This window comes from Vespa velutina, chromosome 6, assembly GCF_912470025.1.
Source record: "Vespa velutina chromosome 6, iVesVel2.1, whole genome shotgun sequence".
In the NCBI taxonomy this organism is placed as follows: Eukaryota; Metazoa; Arthropoda; class Insecta; order Hymenoptera; family Vespidae; genus Vespa; species Vespa velutina.
The window spans coordinates 2,542,842-2,566,145 of NC_062193.1; the positions used below are offsets into that span (position 1 = coordinate 2,542,842).

At 25.6% G+C, this 23,304-nt stretch overlaps 6 protein-coding genes and 1 long non-coding RNA gene across 11 annotated transcripts; 3 read left to right on the forward strand and 4 right to left on the reverse strand.

The window, feature by feature from the left end:
- Positions 1-95: 95 nt before the first annotated feature.
- On the reverse strand, positions 96-4,554 carry LOC124950214. 2 transcript variants are annotated; one of them, XM_047496648.1, is made up of 4 exons: positions 3,352-3,494; positions 3,160-3,209; positions 2,477-3,063; positions 100-2,298 (listed from the first exon to the last, which is right to left on the reverse strand). In XM_047496648.1, exons 2-4 carry the CDS (start codon positions 3,185-3,187, stop codon positions 691-693), a joined length of 2,223 nt encoding a protein of 740 aa, XP_047352604.1. In that variant the 5' UTR covers positions 3,188-3,209; positions 3,352-3,494; the 3' UTR covers positions 100-690. The 2 variants fall into 2 exon arrangements, with proteins under 2 accessions (XP_047352603.1, XP_047352604.1); XM_047496647.1 differs by lacking the exon at positions 3,160-3,209 and having other exon boundaries at positions 96-2,298; positions 3,352-4,554.
- Positions 4,555-4,951: 397 nt separating this feature from the next.
- LOC124950218 (2-aminoethanethiol dioxygenase) lies at positions 4,952-6,518 on the forward strand. Its single transcript, XM_047496657.1, has 2 exons — positions 4,952-5,651; positions 5,872-6,518. Exons 1-2 carry the CDS (start codon positions 5,352-5,354, stop codon positions 6,259-6,261), a joined length of 690 nt encoding a protein of 229 aa, XP_047352613.1. The 5' UTR covers positions 4,952-5,351; the 3' UTR covers positions 6,262-6,518.
- A 634-nt stretch (positions 6,519-7,152) lies between these two features.
- LOC124949867 (E3 ubiquitin-protein ligase MARCHF5) lies at positions 7,153-10,295 on the reverse strand. Of its 3 annotated transcripts, none has more exons than XM_047495634.1 (7): positions 10,132-10,295; positions 9,441-9,666; positions 9,176-9,335; positions 8,836-9,044; positions 8,447-8,765; positions 8,165-8,312; positions 7,153-8,062 (listed from the first exon to the last, which is right to left on the reverse strand). In XM_047495634.1, exons 2-7 carry the CDS (start codon positions 9,613-9,615, stop codon positions 7,904-7,906), a joined length of 1,170 nt encoding a protein of 389 aa, XP_047351590.1. In that variant the 5' UTR covers positions 9,616-9,666; positions 10,132-10,295; the 3' UTR covers positions 7,153-7,903. The 3 variants fall into 3 exon arrangements, with proteins under 3 accessions (XP_047351590.1, XP_047351589.1, XP_047351591.1); XM_047495633.1 differs by having other exon boundaries at positions 8,165-8,330; XM_047495635.1 differs by having other exon boundaries at positions 8,165-8,330; positions 9,441-9,506; positions 10,132-10,293.
- Positions 10,296-11,759: 1,464 nt separating this feature from the next.
- LOC124949813 lies at positions 11,760-12,656 on the forward strand (the record flags this gene model as incomplete). The annotated part of the gene is made up of 1 exon (XM_047495536.1): positions 11,760-12,656. A coding segment is annotated over exon 1 (897 nt), but the record flags the coding sequence as incomplete, so codon positions are not given.
- A 372-nt stretch (positions 12,657-13,028) lies between these two features.
- LOC124949868 (coiled-coil domain-containing protein 39) lies at positions 13,029-17,066 on the reverse strand. 2 transcript variants are annotated; one of them, XM_047495636.1, is made up of 11 exons: positions 16,807-17,065; positions 16,292-16,717; positions 15,985-16,206; positions 15,729-15,920; positions 15,410-15,625; positions 14,959-15,342; positions 14,585-14,839; positions 13,978-14,460; positions 13,699-13,911; positions 13,317-13,614; positions 13,029-13,251 (listed from the first exon to the last, which is right to left on the reverse strand). In XM_047495636.1, exons 1-11 carry the CDS (start codon positions 16,903-16,905, stop codon positions 13,148-13,150), a joined length of 2,892 nt encoding a protein of 963 aa, XP_047351592.1. In that variant the 5' UTR covers positions 16,906-17,065; the 3' UTR covers positions 13,029-13,147. The 2 variants fall into 2 exon arrangements, 1 of the variants encoding a protein (XP_047351592.1); XR_007101188.1 differs by having other exon boundaries at positions 13,109-13,251; positions 13,317-13,468; positions 16,807-17,066.
- Positions 17,067-17,498: 432 nt separating this feature from the next.
- LOC124949799 (peptidyl-prolyl cis-trans isomerase NIMA-interacting 1-like) lies at positions 17,499-19,109 on the forward strand. The gene is made up of 3 exons (XM_047495503.1): positions 17,499-17,625; positions 18,202-18,414; positions 18,517-19,109. Exons 1-3 carry the CDS (start codon positions 17,508-17,510, stop codon positions 18,735-18,737), a joined length of 552 nt encoding a protein of 183 aa, XP_047351459.1. The 5' UTR covers positions 17,499-17,507; the 3' UTR covers positions 18,738-19,109.
- A 130-nt stretch (positions 19,110-19,239) lies between these two features.
- Positions 19,240-23,262, reverse strand: LOC124949800. The gene is made up of 3 exons (XR_007101168.1): positions 22,778-23,262; positions 22,617-22,667; positions 19,240-22,534 (listed from the first exon to the last, which is right to left on the reverse strand). It is a non-coding gene; the product is annotated as an uncharacterized LOC124949800 (long non-coding RNA).
- Between the last annotated feature and the right edge of the window lie 42 nt (positions 23,263-23,304).

The window sequence follows — 23,304 nt, forward strand, 5'->3', positions numbered from 1 at the left end:
TAATATTATTAATAATACAAAAATATAAATATATTAAAATAAAAATATAATGACGAAAAATATTGTATTTAATGGATTAATATGGACATTTATTTATATTTATCACATTACAATAGAATTTATATTTCAGGAACTTGCTTATAAAAATTATTTAGATCGGTAATTATATTTGGTGGTAATTATATTTGTAACATCTTTCTTTTGTATTAATTAAATAGCAAAGAATAGGAACAATTTATGCAAATATACTATACAGTGTTTTTTGCTACAGTATGGATAAATTGTTTATTCAAAGAATCAACTAAATTTTCGACGATATAAAGATCTATTAAACTTCAGGGCATTTATATTATCAAGATTAATAAAATATGCAGTTTTGTCTGTAAAAATATAATAATGTATCATATCATTATAATATATTATCTTTACATTTTAATGGCACATGATGTTTGAGTAAGTATAATCAGAATCAAATGCAAATCTACCATCAAATATACATTTACTATTAAATGTTTTATAACATGTGAATTCTGTATATTATAGTATTTCTTGTAAATAATAATTATTCTGATTAATGTTTTATTTAAATATCTAAATTTTTCACATTGATACTTGTACTTAAGTTCCATAATATCTCAGAAAGTTTAATTCAATATTACATGTTACATAAAAAATTTTTTCTCATGTATTTTAAATATTTCTATGTAATGGTCTAAAATATCCACTGCCATATAATCCCAAATATTCTGGCCAACTTTGCTTAGATGCAATGGTCTTACATACTTGATTAGGTAATATATCTTCAGGACAAACACATTCTAACTTCATTCTATATACTGTCATTTGTCCAAGTGCAATATTAATATTATTTTGTTTTATTGTTTTTTCAAATAAATTATAATTATCATTACGTTCATTCAAACATTCTATAATAATATCTGCATTTTTTCTATGATGCATATTCTTTTTAGATAATATTTTTTTTTTGTATATACAATCTAAATCTTCTCGTAACAATGTAATAGATGTTTCTGACAATAGTGAACCAAAAGTTGAGAAAATCAAATCTACAGAATTTCCTTCCTTTGAATCTACAAAAGAAGGTAATAATATACCACTGGATCGTTGTCTTTGTTTATTAGAATTCATTGATTTATTTAATATGTAATTTGATTGTTTAACTCTTTTTTTTCTAACTATTGACGAAAATAAATGTTTACTATTATTTATTACGGAATCTCTATTTGTTGTATCATTATTAGTCACTTGTCTACGTTGTTCTCTTAACTCATCCATTTGCGAATAATCAATAATTTGATCATCTCCCTTATTATTACTGTTATTGTTATCATATAATGTATCATATTCTTTTATATTTCCTAAGTTTTTATTTGTAATCCATTTATTTTTACGATAAAAAGAATTCTCAATATCAACATTTTCTAAGTTACTTAGTTGAAAATTAGTATCAAATCTGTTATCTCCTTCAAAGTGTTCTTGATTTTCATATGTCATTTCAGGAATCTTTTGATTGTAATTATTTAATTCTTCAAGTATATTCTCATCTCTGTTATGCTTAAGCATTATTCCTTTGTCATAATCTTTATATATTTTTGGAGTATCAATGTCTATTGAATCTATATGATATGATTCTAAATATTTATCAATTTCTTTTTCTATGTCAACAGAATTATTAAGTTCTAATATTTTATATTCTTCTGATGAGTATAAAGTTATACCAGGTGGTCCAACATGTTGACTCAAAGCTAATAAATTTGTAGTTAATGTTGAGTTAAATATTATTTTACATAAATCAGTTTGTGACAGAAAATTTTTGTTTTTCGAAAATCGATATGTTCCTTTGAAATCTTCATTATGTGAACAATTACTAGACCAGTGTAAAAACCAATCATTGCCAAAACCATCAATAGTAACTGATAAGCCTGATATTTGTTTATTTAAAGTATCTTTTATTGGTTTCTCTAGTAAAGGTTGTCCAGTTTGTCCATCAATGATCATAGACATGGTATAATTAGGAAATTCTGATTCTATTTCATGTTTTACCATAAAATCTGGAATTTCATCATCATTATAATAACCAGGTATTGGACTGCTTAATATTTCAGAATTAGGAACAGTATAATTCCAAATTGGATCAAAAGTTAATCCATCATAAGCTATAATAGTAGAGTCAAACATAGATGCAACAATATCTGCAATTCCATCCATTGTTATGTCTGCCAAAACAGGAGGTAATAGTGCTGCTTTTCCAGAGCTATGGTGCAATTCCTTTAGTTTCTATATAAACATATATACATACATATACATACATACATACATACATACATACATATATACATACATACATACATATATATATATATATATATATATATATATATATATATATATATATAATATAATATAACAATATTAAATATTAATGTATTTCACAGTATAATTATAATGAACTTACCAATTTACCATGCATAAAATTAGTACTAGATGCTATATACAATGCACCTGATTGCATTTGATTATTTGCAGTTAAAACAAATATATTTTCACCATCTGGATGTACAATTGTCTGTGGAATAGAAAATAATTCTATGTTTGGGGTATTAATGGTATATAGAATATGTCCTTTTTTTGCTGATACAATAAGAATTCTGCTGCTACGTGATAAGTCAGATTGAATAGTGCCTGTTACAATAACATCACCAATGCCATCTCTATCAGTATCAGATATAAATTTTGCATTGTATATATGAAAAATTATTGAATGCTCAGATGATGATAGTTCTTCGTTTGATATTTTCCATATACTCAATCCATTTTGTCCATTAATTGCATAAAGCATTCCATCTTCTCCTGAAGCAATGCAATCATTAATTTTATCATTTGTTATGTCCAGTCCACAGTCTATTGAGAAAATTCCATAAACAGTCCAATGAATCCAAAGTGTATTTCCTGTTTTGCCATCTAATGCTAATATTCCACCCAAACAAGGTACTTGGTTTTTAAGGTAATCATAGCATCCTGGAGTATTTTCTGCATTTAAACCTAATTATAAGAAATATGTATCAATATCATATATTAACACAGTAAGTATATATCAACTATTATTATTATTAATAACATAACATATTATTTATTCACCTTTGTAATTGTAAATGATAACAGACATGCTATGATTATAAAATAGATATCTGAAAAAAATAAAGCATAAAAATCATAGAAAATTAAAGTTTATAAAAACATTGGAATTTTATATGAAAAAAAATTAAAAATTATATTAAAACAAAATTATATTATAAATAAATATAAATTATAAATAGATAAAGTACAAACCTGTACTAAATCCAATAATAATGTCTTCAATTCCATCTTTATTAACATCATTGCTTCTCAAAGGAGCTTCTGAAGTAAATTTTGATATTGTTCTTTTCCATATTATCTTTGATGACAATGATGTACATGGAATTATATGTACTTTGCTTACTAAAGATTTTAATTCATGAGTTAGGAATTGTTTAAGCATAGTAATTGACGATGGAAATACATTAGCAATATATATAAAAAAGGCAATGAAGCCTAATAGAAATACTAATGTTATGAACCCACAACAAATGGGTGTAAAATATGCTTTATAACGTAATCTATGTACTCCAACTTTATAAAATTTTCTAAATTTTTTACGTGGCGCCATAAGGGGCCGTTTAACTCCACCATCTTCATCTAATTTTAATCCTCCATTTTTTCCATCTCTAACAAATACTTCATCATCGATATCTGTCAAATCATCTTCATCTGGGCATTCTTGCACCATAAATTTTGGTAAAGCAGGGTATACTTCCATCATTTTTTATAGCCATAGAATCATTTCATATTAAAATTGAACTTGATATATGATTAATTTTACACAATTTTGAAGAATAATTAGTAAATATAAATTATCATTGTGTGTTGACATTAAAATATGATAGCCAAATAATCTACTTTGTTATTGTTTTATGTGTTTCACTTATAGGAGATTATTTTTCAATAACTCAGAATTTAGTTATTGTTTTAATATATTTCAATCAAATAAAATATTTTCACATAGGATGGTAAAGTTTTAAATACACTAACTTCTTTAAAACTATACGAAATCAATAGACAGACTTGCAAATGGCGGGTGCCTCCCTCTATTCGATTTTTTCTACTTTTATTGTTTATAATAAACTAACACCTCCCTTTGTCAATCACGTTTAACTATTAGTTGGATGTTACTACTTGTAGCAGAGTTATGTTTTATCGACTTTATTTAAATCGGCCGGTAATAGTACAGCTCTTATATCACTATAATTTTTTTACTTTGCTTAGAATATTGATATTTTAAAAGAATTCCGAGTGATACGAATTACAAAACATTTTACACGTACCGATAATGTTCACTATTTTTTTTCAAACAATTTTCTTATAAAATTCAAACTGAAGTGCAATTTACTTTAAATAAGTTTTCTAAAAGTAACATCAAGCGCTTCGATTAACTTGTGTGTAATTATAATGTTAAAAATCGTTTCACAAAAAGATTAAATTTTCTTCTTTCAAGGAAGAAATAAGATGATGGTAATGGCGCGAAATTTGAACATTTTTATCCAACCAAAATGAAATCTAGACTTATTCGATATTATTTCTCTTTTTTCTTCTTTTAACGTAGTTTAATTTACATATATATGTATACGTATTTATATATATATGTATATATTTAAAATATATAATATGAAAATATATTATAATTTAGATATATATACATTTACAATATGTAATATTTTAAAAAATACTATAGGGATACTACTGTCAAGTATTATATATGACATTATCTACTGTGAAAGATTCTATGAAAGAGCCTAATGATTGCACCCAATCAGATTATAGAATTTTTAGTAATTTATATTTTTAGTTAAAATAGTAGAATTTATATTTTTATTTTTTGTTTTTGTAAATATTTGACACAAATAATTGTACGAAAAAATAAAAAGAATGTAATGATGAAGAAAGAAAAATGTGAATTGTTGTATTGCTGTTCATTGTTTTAAATTACTTTTATCATATTATTTTCGATGGCAGCAATAGTAGTAGATCTTTACATTCATATTTAATTTGATTAACCTCTATGTGAAATCATTTTCACAAGTGTTTTTAGAATTGTTTAAAGATATTCATTCGTTCAATAACATTTGAGACTACATAAGAATTAATATAAAAAAAAATTTTCCTAACAAGATATAAATTTGGTTATGAGAATTTGTTTAAAAAGATACAGAATTCGTGTAAAACAGTTATTTCGAGAGTGATCCCTTTTAACCATGAGTTCCGCAATACAAATATTATGGAAACAAGCATTAAAAACATTTGGCAGTAGAAAAAATGCAGGTTATAAACTATATCAACAAAACTTCGATAATTTGTGGAGTCTAATCAATAAAATCACTGCAGAAGATGTGAAGGTAGACAAACAAATTCTTGATTTTGTAAAGGTACAATCTGCTCCGATGTGCGTTATTGTTGTTTTTGAAAATAAAGATATGACTATTGCAATCTTTATGTTAAAACATGGTGTTACAATGCCTATGCATGATCATCCAAGAATGCATGGCTTTCTCAAGGTACATTTATTACATATACTTGACATGTAATTATTTAAAATTATAAATATAGTAGTATTTTTTATTTTTATATATCCTTCAATATTCAGAGTTAAAATATCATAGAGTATTATATAAATGATCTATATGAAGAGATAATAAAATTCAATATTTATCTTATACAATTATAAGTTTTAAGTATTATTATAAGAGACTAAGTATATTTTAAATAATATCGTAGGTAATCAGTGGTACTGTTGAAATAAACAGTTTTACTTTAAAGACCAATGGTGATCATATAAATATGAATGAAGAAATAAAAGCATTTAGGCACAAACCTGTGATACTCCACAAGAATTCCCCTGCTTGTGTACTCACACCGCAGGATAAAAACTTGCATGAGATTTCATGCATAGAAGGACCAGCTGCATTTTTAGATATACTTAGTCCCCCTTATGGTGTAGATGATTCTGGAAAAGGTCCCGGACCATGTACTTTTTTCAAAACAGTTAATTCCAAACCTTGCACAGATTCAGGAGATATTGTTGAAGAAGTTCAATTGGTAGTTACAGAAAAACCACCAGGCTTTTATTCGCATAATCTCAAATATACAGGGCCACCTTTGATGTGATAATGTATACATATTTCTATCACATCTTTTAGTTTATAGAAGTATGTATTTTTTACATATTAATAGTATTTACTTACAAAAGGGTATTTGTACAAATATAAGTTATTCAACTTACATTATTGTAAACAAAACTATTTTCATTCATTTGCATTTAAATGAAATGTGTTTGTGTATATATACATATTTATGTCAATGTATGTATCTTCAAAAGAAATATAATCAATAAGTAAAAGTAAAAATAGATATAGAAACAAATTATTGCTAAATATTGATATTGATTTTATGTATTAGACGTCATATTATTTTTATTCTATTTATTATTATATAATTTTTTTTAATATTAAAAGCTAATATAATTGATAGATATGTGCATATTTTTTATTATACTATTAATAAGCCAAAGTCATTATTGATTATTAAAATAGAATGTTTAGATAATTTATCTTTGTATCACAAATATCTGCTTCATATATAGTACAAATGAAAGTCAAAATGTAAGATGCTTTGTTGTACTGATATGTATTTCCTGTTTAAATTAAAAGTTAATAATTTGTATATATAAGACAAATCTTCAGAAACATTGAAGTGTATGTATAATAATTTCTGTATCATATAGTTTAAGTTTTATATTAAGTTGATGATTAATACTTTTGCAAATCAACAAAATTATATTTAACGATTAATTAAATACAGTATTTTCTGAAGATATATTGTACTTAATAATTATTTAGTAATTGATTATTAGTTCTTACAGGAAATTAAATAATCGAGTATGTTTGTAGTCTTTAAAAAATATAATTTTTGTAAATAATTTTTTCAAAATTCAAATTCAATTATATACAATTTAATATTGCTGAACGCATAAATATAAACTTTTATTTGCCTTGAAAATCTTGATTATGAAATTTTTATTGAAAATGTTAAATCATGAAATATTACAAAATGTATGTTAAAAAATAATAAATGTATAATATCAGCAAGGTTTATACGATTACAACATTGTATAGGAATCTGGGTTGAACTTTACTCTTTATAGACTACATCAGTCAAATGTTTATATTAAATAAAAATTTGCTTATGAAATATGCCTGTTATTGACAATTTACCAAAATGTAGCATAACAATAATAATATGTAAGTAATAATTAATGTAATATAAATTTTTACAATTTCACATATCTACCTATTATAATTTACACAATACAAAAACTTTCAAGAATAATTTAAAAAATTTCTTATCTACTTTTATTTAATCCTTTATATTTAATGTTTTAATCTGTGCAATATAAGAAATAAAGTCTATTACTCCATACATTTATTTTATTATAATTTTAGATTATTGCAAAAATTATAAGTGCACCTTCATTATTTTGGCAACATTTAAAAAATTAGTATCTATATCTGTTCAGAATTAATATGATATTATAATATAGTAATTTAAAAAATGGATTTATGTAATTTTCTATATACATCATTTTCTATTTTTCATAAATCTTTGTTTTTAAGACTTTGAGTAATATTGCAATATACTGCAATACAAAAAAAGACATTTTATAAAATGAAAAGGAAAAACAGATATTAAGATAGCTTCAATCTGTAAAATTATACTGTTTTTCATTTATTACTGTTGCATATTTTCTGATTTAGCTAGTTTGATTACTTTCTGAACTTTGCTTTCTTTTATACAATGCTACATTACTGTCTGTGTAATCCATTATACGACGCTGGCATTGTCTCACATATTGCTGCTGTTTGTGATAAATTTTAAACGCACCTTTTATAGTTATAAATGCCACACCACCCTGTAAATTTGTTCAAACGATATTGATATTTTTTAAGAGTATCTAAATACCAGAATTTCAGTTTATAATACATATTTAAATAAAAAATATATGTATACGTACAAGCAATGTCCTTTGAAAATTTGAGTTTACACTTTCAAAGAATATCTTTCCACATATGCTAGCAATAGTTGGTAAAAGAAGTGCTCCACAAAGTACGCGAGTTGCAGATACTGGGTCACTCATTGGTGGAACATCTTGTGATTGTGTTCTATCATCATCAGAATAACTATAACAGTTATATGTAATCTCAAACTTGTATTTGTTTGTTTTAGAGATTTATTTATTCATTGATGTTGTAATCATAATTTTATAAATAAATAAAATATTTTATAGAATACTTACCTACTAGGTAGAAAGTGCCTTAGGATAGGAACTTTGCAAGCATGTCGTCTAAGAAGACTAAGTGCTTGATCTTCCCATCTTAGCATTTTTCCCAAAACTAACATAATCGGAATAGTTGGTAGACCAACTAATAATACCAAAGGATCAGCTTGTTCCATCATAGTTAAACCATCTTTATGACCAACTACTTGCATAACTGTTACTGCTCCATAAGTTACAGCTGTCCAATATATAGATCCAATTACTATGCCCGCAGCAATAAAAGGACATACTCGAAAAATAATTCCATCAATAGTATCAAGTATTACAACCAATGGCCCTAAAATTATTAACTATTTATATCATTTACTGAATACTTAACTAATATTTTATAATTATATTGTACTAACCCATGTTTGGATAAACGATAATGTATTCTGTATTACACTGCGGACAAGCTACATGTGCACCAGCACGACCTTTTTGTTTTTCATCAACCCAACGCTGTATACATCCCTGATGAACCCATTTTGTTGTACCTCGGCAATGGCATGGTTTTACCCAAGATGCAGTTGCATCATCTTCATCCGTTGCAAAACAAACCCAACAATATCTCTTACTACAACATATATTGTATTTTTAAGATATTAAATTAGGTTAAAATCTTTATATACTTTTTGTGTGATATTATAAATATAATTTTATTATTAATTAAAAATATTAAATAATATAAGTTATAATGATACTCACTCATCTTCTGAAGTTAAAGTTGGAATACTAGAATCATGACTAGGAGATGATGCCCCATCAGTTACATCAATGGAAAGTACAGGACCACTTGAATTGGTTACAGGAGTTTGAAAATTAGTTTCTTCAGTTGATAATGTAGCTGGTTGTATATCAGACATTTCTATAAAAAAAATAATAATAAATTTCTATTTATATTACATAATAACAGATTTCTTTTTGTTAATTATTCCATATCAATATTTTCTTTTTAATATTATTATCTCACCATTATTAGATACACTAGTCTGTCGATCTGAACTTAGATTTGTACGCAGTCTTCTCAAAGTTTCATCTATACTTGGAAGACGTCTTATGTTAGTATGTGAAACACCAGGATCAATATGTACTATTCTGCCACGGCTATCAATGCCATAGGTAGTATATAAGTTATTATCTGACATGATGTTTTAATAAACTAACATATTCAATATTATTATATCATTATCTTGTATCTGAAATTAGTAATGATAGATTTTTACAAATATAAATCATGAAATATTCTTGGGTAAATAATTCTTCTATAGTGCAGGTATTGGATGAACAAAAATATTACTTTTAGTTGGCAGTATTTTTAATGGATTCTTTAATATGATTAACTTGTTAAATAATGAAAATTTAAACATTGAATTGACTAAGACATATTATGTTATTTGTAAATATTAAAAAATATAATTGCAATATTTAATAATTGCATACTATATTACACCACTAATTCGCTGAACGATGCTAATAATAGGCTAGATGATACAGAATTAATTGAGATGAAAATATCAAACTTATCTGAACTTGAACAATATTGTACATAAAAATAAAATTTAATTCGTTTAATTACAGCTACAATAAAAAACGTACTACTACCGTATATGTTTCATCTTTTACGATTTATCATAAATACTTATAATTGTAAATAGACTTACATCTTTGAGTTCACTTTGCGATATTATCTATTTTTTTTTTTTTTAAATAATCATCGGGAATATTGTGATTGTAACTTTAGAATAAAACACTCATATTTCGTTAGTTTTAACGGCAACTTTTCGCGAATGGAATCAGTTGAACCAATCAGATTAGCTTCATGATTTTCACTTCGTGAAGTTCCTCCAACAAATGTGTTCAAAAATACGTCGGAGAATAATTATGAAAAAAAGAATTTTAAAGAAAAATTTTATATACTTTATATAATGAATTATATATTATATTAATTATAATTTATAATATTGATATTAGCACATATATTGCGTTTCTCTTATTTTACTGCAAGTATATATCTAAAATTTTTCTCTCTAGAATTATATAGTTTTAGTGAATTTGACTAATGCTCAAATTCAAATTCAAACGCGATATATATTTAATTTTTTGTGTGAATTCGATTTTGCATTTAACAATTTATTCTTATAATAGGAAAGGAACATTAAACTACAAAGTAACAAATATTATCTACATGTGTTTTTTCAAAATTTAAATTATTATGCAATCAACAAAAAATAAGTATGTTGTGCGTAGTTTGAAATTACGATCTTTACGTAGTTGGTTTAAACATCTTCCATCAATATACAAATCTTTTAATTATATTAATAATTCGGAATATTATCCTTACCTTTGTCAAAAGAATCAATTTAATATAGGAGAAATTATTCAAAAGTATGTAATGTTTATCAATTGCAATGTATATAGCATAATCTACTTTTAAAATTAATATATATTTTTTTTATTTGCATATGTACAGTGATTATATCAATCAACGATTTATAACATTTTACACAAAATTGATTCTACGAAAATTTTTTGAATCTTGGAAAATTTATGCGATTTATAAATTGCATAGAAGAAAAACTCTGTGTGAAGTAAATCATATGTATCGTATTAAACTTAAAAGAAATGTATTTTATATTTTATCTAAAAATATAATTAAATCTAATGAACATCATAACAAAATAATACAAAGACGATATTTTAGATTATGGGAAAAATATATAGAAATTATACGATATAATAAAAGTTTAATAAAAAAATATCTTCAAAAATCTATAACAATTTGGAAAGTATTTGTACTACATAGAAAAGAGAAAAATATATTTAAAAAACAACTAGTTGATAAGGTAATATGAAGGATTAACATTTTCTGTGATTATGTTTTATAAATATGCATATAACCTTCGTTAGGTCTGTAAATTATATACTTCAAATTTATTGCATAAATATTTTATAAAATGGGCAACTATACATAATTCTACAAAAGTTTTTAAAGAACAATTTCAAAAGATACTCTGTCATTACAAAAAAAAAATGTTAGAAAAATATTATCTTCTATGGAGAGCATATTATCATGCAAAAATCCAAAATAAATTTCTAAAAGAAAGGGCTGATCAACAACATTGTCGAAAATTATTAAGAAGATATCTAAAAAAATTTGTTTTGGTATTTATGATTATATTATATAATTTTTATATAAATTATTTAGTTATATAACAATTATATGTATATGATATAATGAATTAAATATTATTTTTAGTACATTCATAAAGTTCATATTGATAGAAGAACAATGAAAAGGACAAATACTTTTTACGAATTTAAAATTATAGTTAAAATATTTAATGCTTGGGTACAATGGTATTATCAATTCTCAAGAATATGCAATATTATGAGAAAAATACAGCAAATTATAGAAAATAAAATGAAACAAAAAATCTTTCTATGTTGGAAATCATACATATTTCATAAAAAATGTATGAGAAGAAAACTGTTTCTTTGTTTAACTAAATATCATAAAAAGATTTCTATTAATGCATTTAATAAATTGCAAGATTATGTTCTATATAAGAAAAGAAAACAAATACAAATGTTAAGTTTAAGTACTCAAGCAGTTACTATTATTGTTAAAATACAGAATATGTACATAGAAAAATGGAAAAAGAAATTAAATATACATATGCAAGAAAAACGTAGAATATTCCTAGCTACTGAATTGTACAATAATAATATTTTTAAACAATATCTTTTTTTGTGGAAAAAGTTTTCTCAGCAGTATAAGTTAAAATTGTTACAAAAAAAGAAATTAGATGAACGTGCTTCTTACTTTGTCTTGAATAAGTATATTATGATATGGAAACTAAAATGTGAAGATAAATACAAAATTTATAAAAAGGAAAAGTTAATTATTTTTGTCATACATAAGAGTATACAGAAGAAGTACCTTATGTTTTGGAAAAAGTATATAGCTAAAAAAATAGATAAAAAAAGAGATATTGAATATGCAAAAAATATAAATAAAAAGTTTTTATTACAAGAAGGATTAAGAGAAATTTTAAGAAATTCTTTATTTACTATGGAGTTTCACTATGAAAGCAGAATAAAATATACAACATTAAAACTTGTAGGAGACTTTGAAATACTAAGTAAATATTTTAATAGATGGCTATCAATAGTTTATTTAAAAGAAAAATTAGAATTCCCATTTTCAGAAATAAAATATAGAAATATTAAAGGGAATATAAAAAATTATTCAATTAGAAACATTGGAGAAAATAATTTATTGTTTAATAATGATAATATATCTATAATTGTGCCATCTTTTCCTCTCTCTTCTGAAGACTATAAAAAAGACAATAAATTTGAATATATAGATACTGTGATTCCATTTAATTATATTAGAAATAAATTTGATGAATTAGATAGTTTACTTATGTATAGCACGAATAATAATTTATACTCTATTTCTTTTTATAATGATAAATCAATGTTTTCATTACCAAATAATGTAAAACTCTTACCACCTTCTGCATTTTATTAATAAACAAAAAATTATTAACATGGCAACAACAATACAAAAATTTTATAGAAATATTTTGTTATTTTATTATTTTAATATTTTATAGAAATGTTTTGTACAGATATATAAATTATTAATAGTATGGAAGTACAAAGTATCATTTATTTCTTAGCTGTTGCTACATTAGACTCTGTTGATGTTTTACCACATTTTGAATATTTGCTTGTTAAGGTATCTCTCTGTGATGGATGATCAACGTTTCTTACTGAAATAATAAAAATACAGATACGAACTCTCGTAAATTATTACATAAGGAATAGTAGTACTTACTGTTATCAAAACAAGGTTCCAATGTAATAACACTATTAACACTTCCCCTTGAAGAAGGAAATGTACTAGTACGACTAGTACTTTTAACTATACATTCAGTTGATTCTGTAGTACTTCCACAACGAGTTATTACAGGTGATTGATCTATTAATCTAGAAATGCAAGGTAATTCTATATTCTTAGCTACTAAGAGTTTCTTTATATAAGGTTCTACTTCCATATGGCGAATTGTAAATTCTGCAATATCTTCAAGAGCCAATGCATTTTGTTCTTGAATTTCGCGTAAGTTTACATCTTTCTAAAAAATATTTTAACTGTTAGAAACAGGACCATTATCAATTTCTAATAAGTTTTTTAATATTTCATATATAAATGTACATACTTCCTGTAAAAGTATCAAACTATCTTCAGTACAAGTGCACTTATTTTGTATATCTCTGTGTACTTTTCGAAGATTCTTTTCAGCTCTGGATATTTTCTCGTCTTGTTCAGCTATTTGTTTATTAAGATTAGAGAGATATTGTTCTTTGTTATCTTTCTCTTCTTTGGCTCTTTGTATATCATCAAGTAATAAAGTATAATTATCTTGCATCTTCTATATAATATCCTTTTATTACAATAAGGTTTTGATTTTTTTATGTAACTCATTGTGAATACATACCTGAAAATCTTCAGTTAAATGTTGTACATGCATTTGTCTTTTTTTTAGATTTTCTCGTTCTTTGTATAATTGTTCATTAAGCTTCTTTTGTTCTTCTTGATCTAGCCCAGTTTCAGTAACTGTACTCAAATTACTTCTGAATTTATCATTGCAAGCATTAACTATCCTCAATGTGTTCTCCATACTTTCTATTTCATACTCTGTCTTTCTTATAGTTTCATCAAGTTTATCACCTTGTTCTTGTAAAAGATATCTTTCTTGGGCATTTTGAATTTTAAGATAAGTTGTAGTAATGGGTGTTCCATCAGTACTACTACCAAATACAGCAACACCATTGTCGTATCGTGCTTGTAATTGCTTTATTCGATTCTTTCTTTCAGAAATAGCATTACGTAATTGTGAACACTCACCCGACACAACTCTTTTTTGAATTACAAGAGCTTCTTTTTGTACTGCAATTTCCTCTTCACGTTCTTTTAATGCCTGTTGATAAAATTGTAAGAATTAATAATCTTTATATAAGTATTATATAAGAAGAAAATGTCTGTTTATTTTATGCAAATTTAAACGTTATGTTAAGAAATTAATTTTCAATTTCCAAACTCACAGCATCTAGTGTAAGTCTATATTTTTGCAAATTATAGACCTTATCTCCAACATTTGACATCATTTGTTCTATTTGTGAAACTTTGAGACGTAATATATTTTCTTCCACTTGTTTTTCTTCATTATGACTCTGTGCTACTTTTAATGTTTTTTCACCACCATCCATAAGTAATAGAAAATCTTGTTTTTTATTTTGTAGATGCTCTAATTCTCCACTGTCATTTGCTATGCTATTAGTGATTTTTTTCCTATCATACTGATTTGTCAAGAAGATTAATTTTTAAATAAATAAATTAATTTAGAAATGAAACAAATCTATATCATACATAAATTATATATAAATGACACATCATCTATATATAAATATCTACTTACTTCTAAATTTGTAATTTGTGTTTTTAGCAGTTTAGCTATTTTCATTTTCTCTGATAATATAGTTTCCAAATCTTCAATCATTTTTTGTTTTTTGTTAAATTCTGTTTGATCTTGTGCATGACCTTTAACACGATCTAATTTCATTTTACATTTATGTAGTGTAAATTCAACATGATATAATGATTCTTTTCTCTCTTCCAATATTTTTTTCTCTTTGTCATAGCTGATTACTAATAATTCAGATTTTTTTATTTCATTTCGATTTTGCATTTCCAGAATTTTTCTTTCATTATTTAATTCGGAAATTTGATTGGCAGTACGTAAAATTGCTGTTTGCAAATGATTTGTCTCTTTGATAATAATAGATTTACGTTTTTCTTCTTCCTTCGAGAAATGTATTACTTAAACAGTATTATTTAAATTTTATATATCTTATATAAATATAACAAACCTCAATCATTTCTTCTAATTGCTTTGTTCTATCCTCTACATTTAATTTTTGATCATCAATTTCATTTAAGGTCATAATTAAATCTTTAATTCGGTTCTTCCAATCCTCCATTTTTATAATTTTATTTTCAATTTCATTCTTTTTACGTTTTATATCTGCTCTTATTTGTTGCATACGGCGGTTCAAATTTTCTACATCCTTCTTTTGAGTGCGATGCTAATATCAATAATAAATATGTATTTATTTTAGCATGTATATGTATTATATTTTATATAATTGTATTTATATTTTACTTTATGATCTCTATTTTTTGTTTTACCTCAAATTCATATGTACCAATCGTATCCATAATCTTACGATTCTCGTTTTTTATAATAAGAAGTTTCTTTTCAGATTCTTTAATCAATTCTTCGAGTTGCTTGTTGTTCAAAATTTGATCACTTAAAAATTGTTCTGTTTCATGTAGAAGATCCATTTTATCTTTTCCGATTTCACGAAGTGATTCTATTTCCTGTGCATGAAATTATTGGAAACTTAATTTATATATCATTTAACCAAATTATGTTTTATTATACCCTTAAACTAGCTTGTATATTATCATCTCTTTGTTTCAACACAGCAACACTTTGTGTCCATTGGTTTATCATTTGTCGTCGTTCTTTTAATGCTTCATCATAAAGTTTAACAGTTCTATCTAAAGCTATTTCCATTTCTTGTGCTTCATTAACTACTTTTACTATTGTTTGTCGATAAGATTCGGCTTCTATACTTAGTTTCTGGCGTTTTTGTTCTAATTCCTGCAATGATAACAAAGCTCTTATACAATATCAGTAACATTATCTAATATTCAGTTTTATTGGCACAATATTTTATATCAGTCACCTTATATTTTTTTGTATCTTGTTTCATGTATTCTTCTATCAATTCATTATCTTCTTCTTTTCTGTTTAATACTTCCTCCCACCTTACAAGATTGTTTTCATCAAACTTGACTGTTTTTTTAGAACTTTCTATTTTCTTTGTCAGTTTAGCTAAATCCTTCTCTATGTTTGATACTCTTTCATTTATATCATTCCATGTTTTATTAAAATCTCGCATTTCATGACGAAGATTTGATTCTGTACTATTGCTTAATCTATATAAATGATCTTCTTTCTCTAATTGTGCTGAATGTGCTGTGAGAAGGTTTTGATTTAAATCCTGTTGAAGTTTTATATTAATAGCATGCTTTTTAATCATCTTTAAGTGTTCTTCCATAGATTCCAAGTTTTTATGTAAAGACATTTTGTATTTTGTTTTCTTTTCAATCTAATATAAAATAGAACAATAATTAAATAAAATATAATATATTTTAAAATATAATAAAATACAATGGAAAACGAGAAAAAACTTCTTACTTCTTCTTCAAGACGCTTGTTTTCTTCATTAGCCACTGGTATTCGAAATCCATCATCCCATCCTAAATCTTTTAAAATGTCATCTATATTGGTAATCATTATATGTATCACTATTTTAATTTCTCTAGTTCTTAACTAGTTTTAATTGTTGTTAAAAGTATTTTGATTGTAATCCTTGAATACTCTATTAATATTAACATTAAATGTTTGTAATTAGCTGCCATGACAACTGATCAATGAAATGAAATATTTAAAGTTGTTCAACAGCTTTCGTTTGTAGCATGTGTAACTCCAGCGACATTTATGGAAAAAATATGAACTAAAAGTGTAATAGGGAACTGTTCTCAGTATACACCTATTGCATCGCTGTATAAATGTAAGCTTATTAGATTATATCCCTCTTATACGTAATCAAACAATCAGGTTAATGTGAGATAGAAATTTTTGTATATTGTAAAAATAATAGTACATCTAACAAAAGCAAGAAAATTTAGCGATTAACTTTTAATTTTATTTGAAAAAAACCTGGCTTGTAATCACGTGATGTTTGAATGAAGATCAACGTTCTGATTGGATTAAATAAAAACCAATGAATAAGGATGTTCCGATTTCTTATTGGATATTACGATAGCCTTTGTTTAAGTTAAATTATAATGTTTATAAGTTGGTAGAATGTCTATGTATATTTTAGGAACGCGTTTATGTTTGACGTGAAGTCGTATAGGGAAGAAATAATCTCGCAAGTCAACCAAATTTCAACAACCATGGCGGACGAGGAACTTCCAGCGGGTTGGGAGAAACGACTCAGTAGATCTACTGGTATATTAAATTTTAATTTTATGGTTTGTTTATATAGCTAAATTATTTTTCTTTTCGATATTGTAATAGATTTAGTTTTTCGAAAGTTTAATATTAGTTCGGTACGCTACTCTTTTAAGCTGCATCAGATGGGCGGCCGGCATTTTTCCAATATTTCTTAGACGATCACTTAAATATCGCATTATTTTTTATGTATTGCAATAAATACTATATATTTCTTTGTACGCATATCTGTATTTAAATGATTGTAAAAATACTTCAGTTATTCTATCAAGTTTTGTAACTCGAAAAATTTCAACAATTGATATGCTAATGACTGCAGCATTATCATTTGATGATGAATGTAAAATATAAAAGAATATAATTGTGCGTAATACTTATTAAAGCATAATATTTAAAGAATATTTTTAGTATTTTATTTATTATTTTAACTATAACTGTTGCTGTCATGATATTTCTATTTCATAGCTTTCAAATGAATGACTGATTGAAGGAATTTTCGTTCCTTACTCTTCAATATTGAATAAATAATAGGTAAAAATGACTTGCAATATAAAAATAGCATTCTTTGTACAGGTCAACATTACTATTTAAATATTTATACTAAACAAAGTCAATGGGATAGACCAGATAAACCAGCAGATCCTTCTGGTAATGGTAATGGGGATGGTTCAGAGGAAGTCCAGTGTTCACATCTTTTAGTAAAACATTCAGGATCTCGACGACCATCTTCTTGGCGAGAAGAAAATATAACAAGGTCAAAGGAGGAAGCTTTAGAATTAATAAAGTGTGAGTTTAGTGTTAATATCAAGAAATATCTAATATTAGATATATATTTGTTTATAAATTAAGAATATATCATACTTATTTATACATTTTCTGTACACTTAGCTTACAGAGAACAAATTGCGTCTGGAAAAGCTACATTTGCTGAACTTGCTTCGAAATATAGTGATTGCAGTTCAGCTAAACGGGGAGGGGATTTGGGACCATTTAGTAGAGGTACTATGCAGAAACCCTTCGAGCAAGCAGCGTTTGCTTTGAAAGTTGGAGAATTATCTTCTCCTGTCCATACAGATAGCGGTATTCATATTATCCAGCGGACTGCATAAAGCAGCTTACTCCAGAATACGATGCAATGTACTTTGCATAAAAGTTTCATATTAATTTCATTAGTCAAAAGGTGGTTAAGCTAGATTTTCTTAATTTTTGTATGAAATCTTGCAATATGTTTCTCTCTGAGTAGCAGAGTTAAGTCATTATTATGCAGATATTGACAGAATGATAGATCCTTCATTTTCCTCTTCTTTAATTTAATCTGATAAAATTGTATATTAATCAGTCTTCCACTAATTAAATATCTCATTTATATTCTTTTCAAAACAGGTATTTATATCATGTTATATGATATATTTATATTTTATCGATTATAATAAATAATCTTTCTAGGTATCTTGAAAAGATAAAATTTCCAAATATCAAACAGGTCATTATTTTTCATACAATTATTGATACATAAGAATTATTTTTTTTATTAGTCAGTTTAAATTGATAAATTTTATTTAGCATGCTTAAAACTTTTTTTAATGATTAATTCATTTAATTAAGATACATATTTCAAAAAATATAAATAATGGTATCTTTATTGATCAAGAAAATATTTTACAGTTATTTTTAAGAGAAAAAGATTATACTAATATGTAGTATTTAAAATCAGCCAACTCTATTGTATAGGCTTTACTACTGACTTTTGTATTAATATATGCTTATTTTTAAGCACATTGCAATTTAAGACATTTAAATAGAAGAAATATACGCGATTTATTGGAAATTAGTCTACATGTTTCCAACAATATAACTTAAAAAAAGTGAGAATTGCATCACATTTTAATGGTGCCGATACCATTTAATGGTTCACGTAATAGTGATAAATTATTCATTGATCTCTGTATTTATAAAATTTTTCTGTTCTTTTTTTTTTATATATTAACAATAAGTTGAATGTTCTTTAAAATAAAATCAGATATGCTCAAAACTGAACAATTCAGTTTTATTTGTGACATGTATCTACAGTCAGTAGTATGCAATGATCCTTAATTAACTTTATTTTCTTATTTATATAGTAAAATGCAAGTGAAAAATAAGATAGTATAAGATAGTATAAAGTATTCTTTGAAAACAGATTATTAAAGTTTCTGATACTGTGAAAAAGATAGAAAGTTCTTTAATAGATTTGTTATTTATCTTATAAATTCAAAACAAAAAATATTACAAAAAATCTTATATCTCTTTTATATTACAATTGTCAAATGTATTAAACTTATGGTATTTAGGCGAATTAAATGTTTCCAGGAAAATTTATTTAGGACATTCTTTTTAAAATATTAAAAAGTGTCTTTTTTTATATCAATTTTTCTAGGTTTAAAAAGTAACTCTTCATTTATGTCTATACAATTTTAAAATCATATGAACTCGTCTACGAGTGTATAATTAAAATAGCATACAATTAATAGTACATCATAATACAATAATAAACTCTTTAGTACTTCTTAAAAAAATTAGAAGAAATCAAAGTAAGATATTAAACACTGATAAAATCTTCTAAAATGGAATCAAGAAACCGATAGAAATATGTAAAAATTTTTTCCTATTACTTTGGTTAAAGAGTTGGCTGTATCAGATTGTGACAATGATTGTATAATATCTTGTACATTTAAATACCTCTTAAAGTTACTTATATGTTTTGTATTTTTTTTAGGAATATAGCAGAAACATCTTTGTATACATCGTCTATTAAATTAAAATGTAGTTTATGTTTTCCAACATATATAAAGAAATTTAGTTTCTATTATCTTAATGATAATTATTTATAATAATTTAGGAAACAATAGCAATATACAAAATGCATTTACATGCACAATAGAAACATTTTCGCATTATTGTATATTGTACAAGCATATTTAAATGTATTTAAAGAGAATGCTTCTACGATCTAAGCAATCAATGAAGGATTATACCTTAATGCGGACATCCAAAAAATGCGGAGGTGTCTAAATGCAATAATTGTAATGTATTTACGTACTTACTTAAAATAAGCATTAAAATATACCATTATGCTTTTATTCACATTAGATAAATTTGCCAAATTCGTTTTTTGTAGATATTGATATTATGTATGTAAGAGTAACTCTTGTTTTTCACCATTGAATATATAGCTTTCTAAGGTCATATGCTCATCAATGTACGCCTATTGCACATTGTCGATTATCAGTATCGCCCCATGCTTGGAGGAAATCCGCTACTCAGTGGCTTCCCCACTTGGGAACCCTGCACGAAACTTTGTTCTAATCATTATATAAGCGTGCGTATGAAAATCTATTTGCTCACATGGGGGGACTGAATATGATTGACATAATGCAATAATAAAGAGTGGTACGTTTATAACAATCTAGAATGACGTAACATAGATATGATCTATTACTATCATGATATTCTTTTTTATATTAAATCATTAAAATATTTACATGAATATATTTTCAGTGATTACGCCGAGCAAGGAATCATCATTTTGGCAACGCTTCGATGAGAAGGTCATATAAATTCAAGAAGTTTTTTTTATTGATCCCGGGGAAAATATCTTTCATTCGGTCATGTATCAATAAACTGTAACAATTAGGACGCTGTTTAAATTTCACATAGTCATCAGTTCGTACACCCAAGTTTCGCGTGTACGATACATTAAACGCAAATTTCTTTTGTGACCTTGTAAAGACTATTGTAAAGGGTCATTAGTGATCAGCCGTTGTGCAAGTTCCAGTTTTTCATTTGGTCGACCCTGGCGTTTAGTTTTCATAAATTGGTCACGATATCTAAACTCGATCAATTTCGAGACACGCGATAGTTGAAATAATCTGATGAGCGACGATTTCGTTCCTCGATTATGATGAAGATAACAATGGTCCATGCTTCATTTATTTCAGTTTTCTCGAAATTCTTTGAAAATAGTTTCATTTCTGTCTTCCTAGCACTTATTAAGGAATTAACAAATTAACATCAATGTTTTATGGTTTTCATTTCACGAAGCCTCTGACGCAGCGACCGTGAAATGACCACCATTTATTCATAACAATTAAATTAAAAGGAGGAAGTGCGTCAAGTTTTCTCAACAAGTTAGCTTTCATTCGGTACTTTTTTAATTATCGTTCTTGTTTGTACATCTGACGATGTACAAACAAGTTTTTTGTCGTATGCTTCGTAATTTTAATTTTTTTGTGAAGAAAAAATAACTTAGATAAGATAAGAATATTTCATCAGGGTCGTGCCTTACATTACAATTTAAAAAAAATGTTCTACAAATTATTCATGTGCTTTTTACAGACGTTTTGTTTACATATACATAGAAGTAAGTCTTTCACGTAATGCATCACGAATTTGTATTATAAAAGTTTGCTGATGTAGTAAACCAAGGTCAAATTTTACAGTTTTAATTGAACGTTATAAATCAGGGAAGGCTACTTCTTTTAGCGATTAACGATTAGGAATTATTAGCGAGTAACGATCTAAATGAAAATATATACGTATCATGAAGCATAAAAAATAATTGAACCAATCGAATTTTTCTGTTAATTATTGATAACTCATATTGGTATATGGTTGAAATTCCTGACTATGTAACATTTCGTGGAACTCTATCTTGACTTGTTGATGCCTGTTCATGTAGATTATAGTGTCGAAGAAAGTGTCTACGTCAGTGCATAATCTAGCTTTATTCTTTTGCCTTTGTTTCTCATGAGAAACCGATAGAATCCTGAGTAATATCATTTAACGCACATTCATTTTCTTAACCATAGTTTCAGCTGGTACAAATTGAATGTGAATATAAAATCCTGCATCTATATATGCCATCCTACTGTAAAATAGTTCGAGTAAAGATTTAATCATTGATAGAAATGTAGAATATCATTTTGTATATTTAATTTGTTATTGTTTACCTGTATATGTAGCACCAAACACAGAAATGTTTTTTCTTCAGAAGCAGTGTTCTGTAAATATAATTATGTTTAGTTTTTTTTCATGGGTGATCGAACAGTGTATTATTTTTTTATTTGTTGTATATGATCATATCGAAAAAAATAGAAATTTCGTTAGTTACATCAATTTACATAAAAGAACCGGTACGTTGAGTATCGTAAGAATCGATAGAAGTTCTCCTTGGCTAAAGATCATATTTTATAATATGTAATTTCTCTCACTGAGAAACCGTTTAACTTGTTTACCATTCTTACAATAAGAAAATAATATCAATTAAATAATAATTATCTGTTACATTCTTTACATTCATTTATAAAATTACATATTTATTTTAAAAAATTCGTACGATCGTGATCTTATTTGCAAAGTCGAATGACCTTCAAGCGTCGTATTGATTACTGGTAATATCGAAAGAAACTTATCACGACATCGATCATTATTTGGTAAATAATTGATCTTCGACATAGTTCAAACAGCTAAATGAGTTCGATGAAATATCGGTTGTTAGATTGAAAAATATTATTCGCATAAAATAATATTATTTTACACAGATCAATGACGAAATATTTTACTTAAAAAATTTATGAAATTTTGGTACAGATTGAATAATATATTTTTATTTTACATTATTACGTTTACCTTATATAA

Excerpts from the sequence above, each read along its gene's own strand:
- LOC124950218 (XM_047496657.1), top strand. The coding sequence starts at position 5,352 with ATGAGTTCCGCAATACAAATATTATGGAAACAAGCATTAAAAACATTT. Across the intron at positions 5,652-5,871 it reads GAATGCATGGCTTTCTCAAG|GTAATCAGTGGTACTGTTGA; the intron begins GTACATTTATTA and ends ATAATATCGTAG.
- LOC124949799 (XM_047495503.1), top strand. The coding sequence starts at position 17,508 with ATGTTTGACGTGAAGTCGTATAGGGAAGAAATAATCTCGCAAGTCAAC. Across the intron at positions 17,626-18,201 it reads ACGACTCAGTAGATCTACTG|GTCAACATTACTATTTAAAT; the intron begins GTATATTAAATT and ends TTCTTTGTACAG. Across the intron at positions 18,415-18,516 it reads AGCTTTAGAATTAATAAAGT|CTTACAGAGAACAAATTGCG; the intron begins GTGAGTTTAGTG and ends CTGTACACTTAG.
- LOC124949868 (XM_047495636.1), bottom strand. The coding sequence starts at position 16,905 with ATGATTACCAATATAGATGACATTTTAAAAGATTTAGGATGGGATGAT. Across the intron at positions 14,461-14,584 it reads ATAGACTTACACTAGATGCT|GCATTAAAAGAACGTGAAGA; the intron begins GTGAGTTTGGAA and ends TTTTATCAACAG. Across the intron at positions 13,615-13,698 it reads GTTTGATACTTTTACAGGAA|AAAGATGTAAACTTACGCGA; the intron begins GTATGTACATTT and ends AATATTTTTTAG.
- LOC124949867 (XM_047495633.1), bottom strand. The coding sequence starts at position 9,615 with ATGTCAGATAATAACTTATATACTACCTATGGCATTGATAGCCGTGGC. Across the intron at positions 9,045-9,175 it reads ACTTTAACTTCAGAAGATGA|TAAGAGATATTGTTGGGTTT; the intron begins GTGAGTATCATT and ends TATATGTTGTAG. Across the intron at positions 8,766-8,835 it reads TATCGTTTATCCAAACATGG|GGCCATTGGTTGTAATACTT; the intron begins GTTAGTACAATA and ends TAATAATTTTAG.
- LOC124950214 (XM_047496647.1), bottom strand. The coding sequence starts at position 3,862 with ATGATGGAAGTATACCCTGCTTTACCAAAATTTATGGTGCAAGAATGC. Across the intron at positions 3,064-3,351 it reads TATTATTGGATTTAGTACAG|GTTTAAATGCAGAAAATACT; the intron begins GTTTGTACTTTA and ends TCTTATAATTAG. Across the intron at positions 2,299-2,476 it reads ATTTTATGCATGGTAAATTG|AAACTAAAGGAATTGCACCA; the intron begins GTAAGTTCATTA and ends ATGTTTATATAG.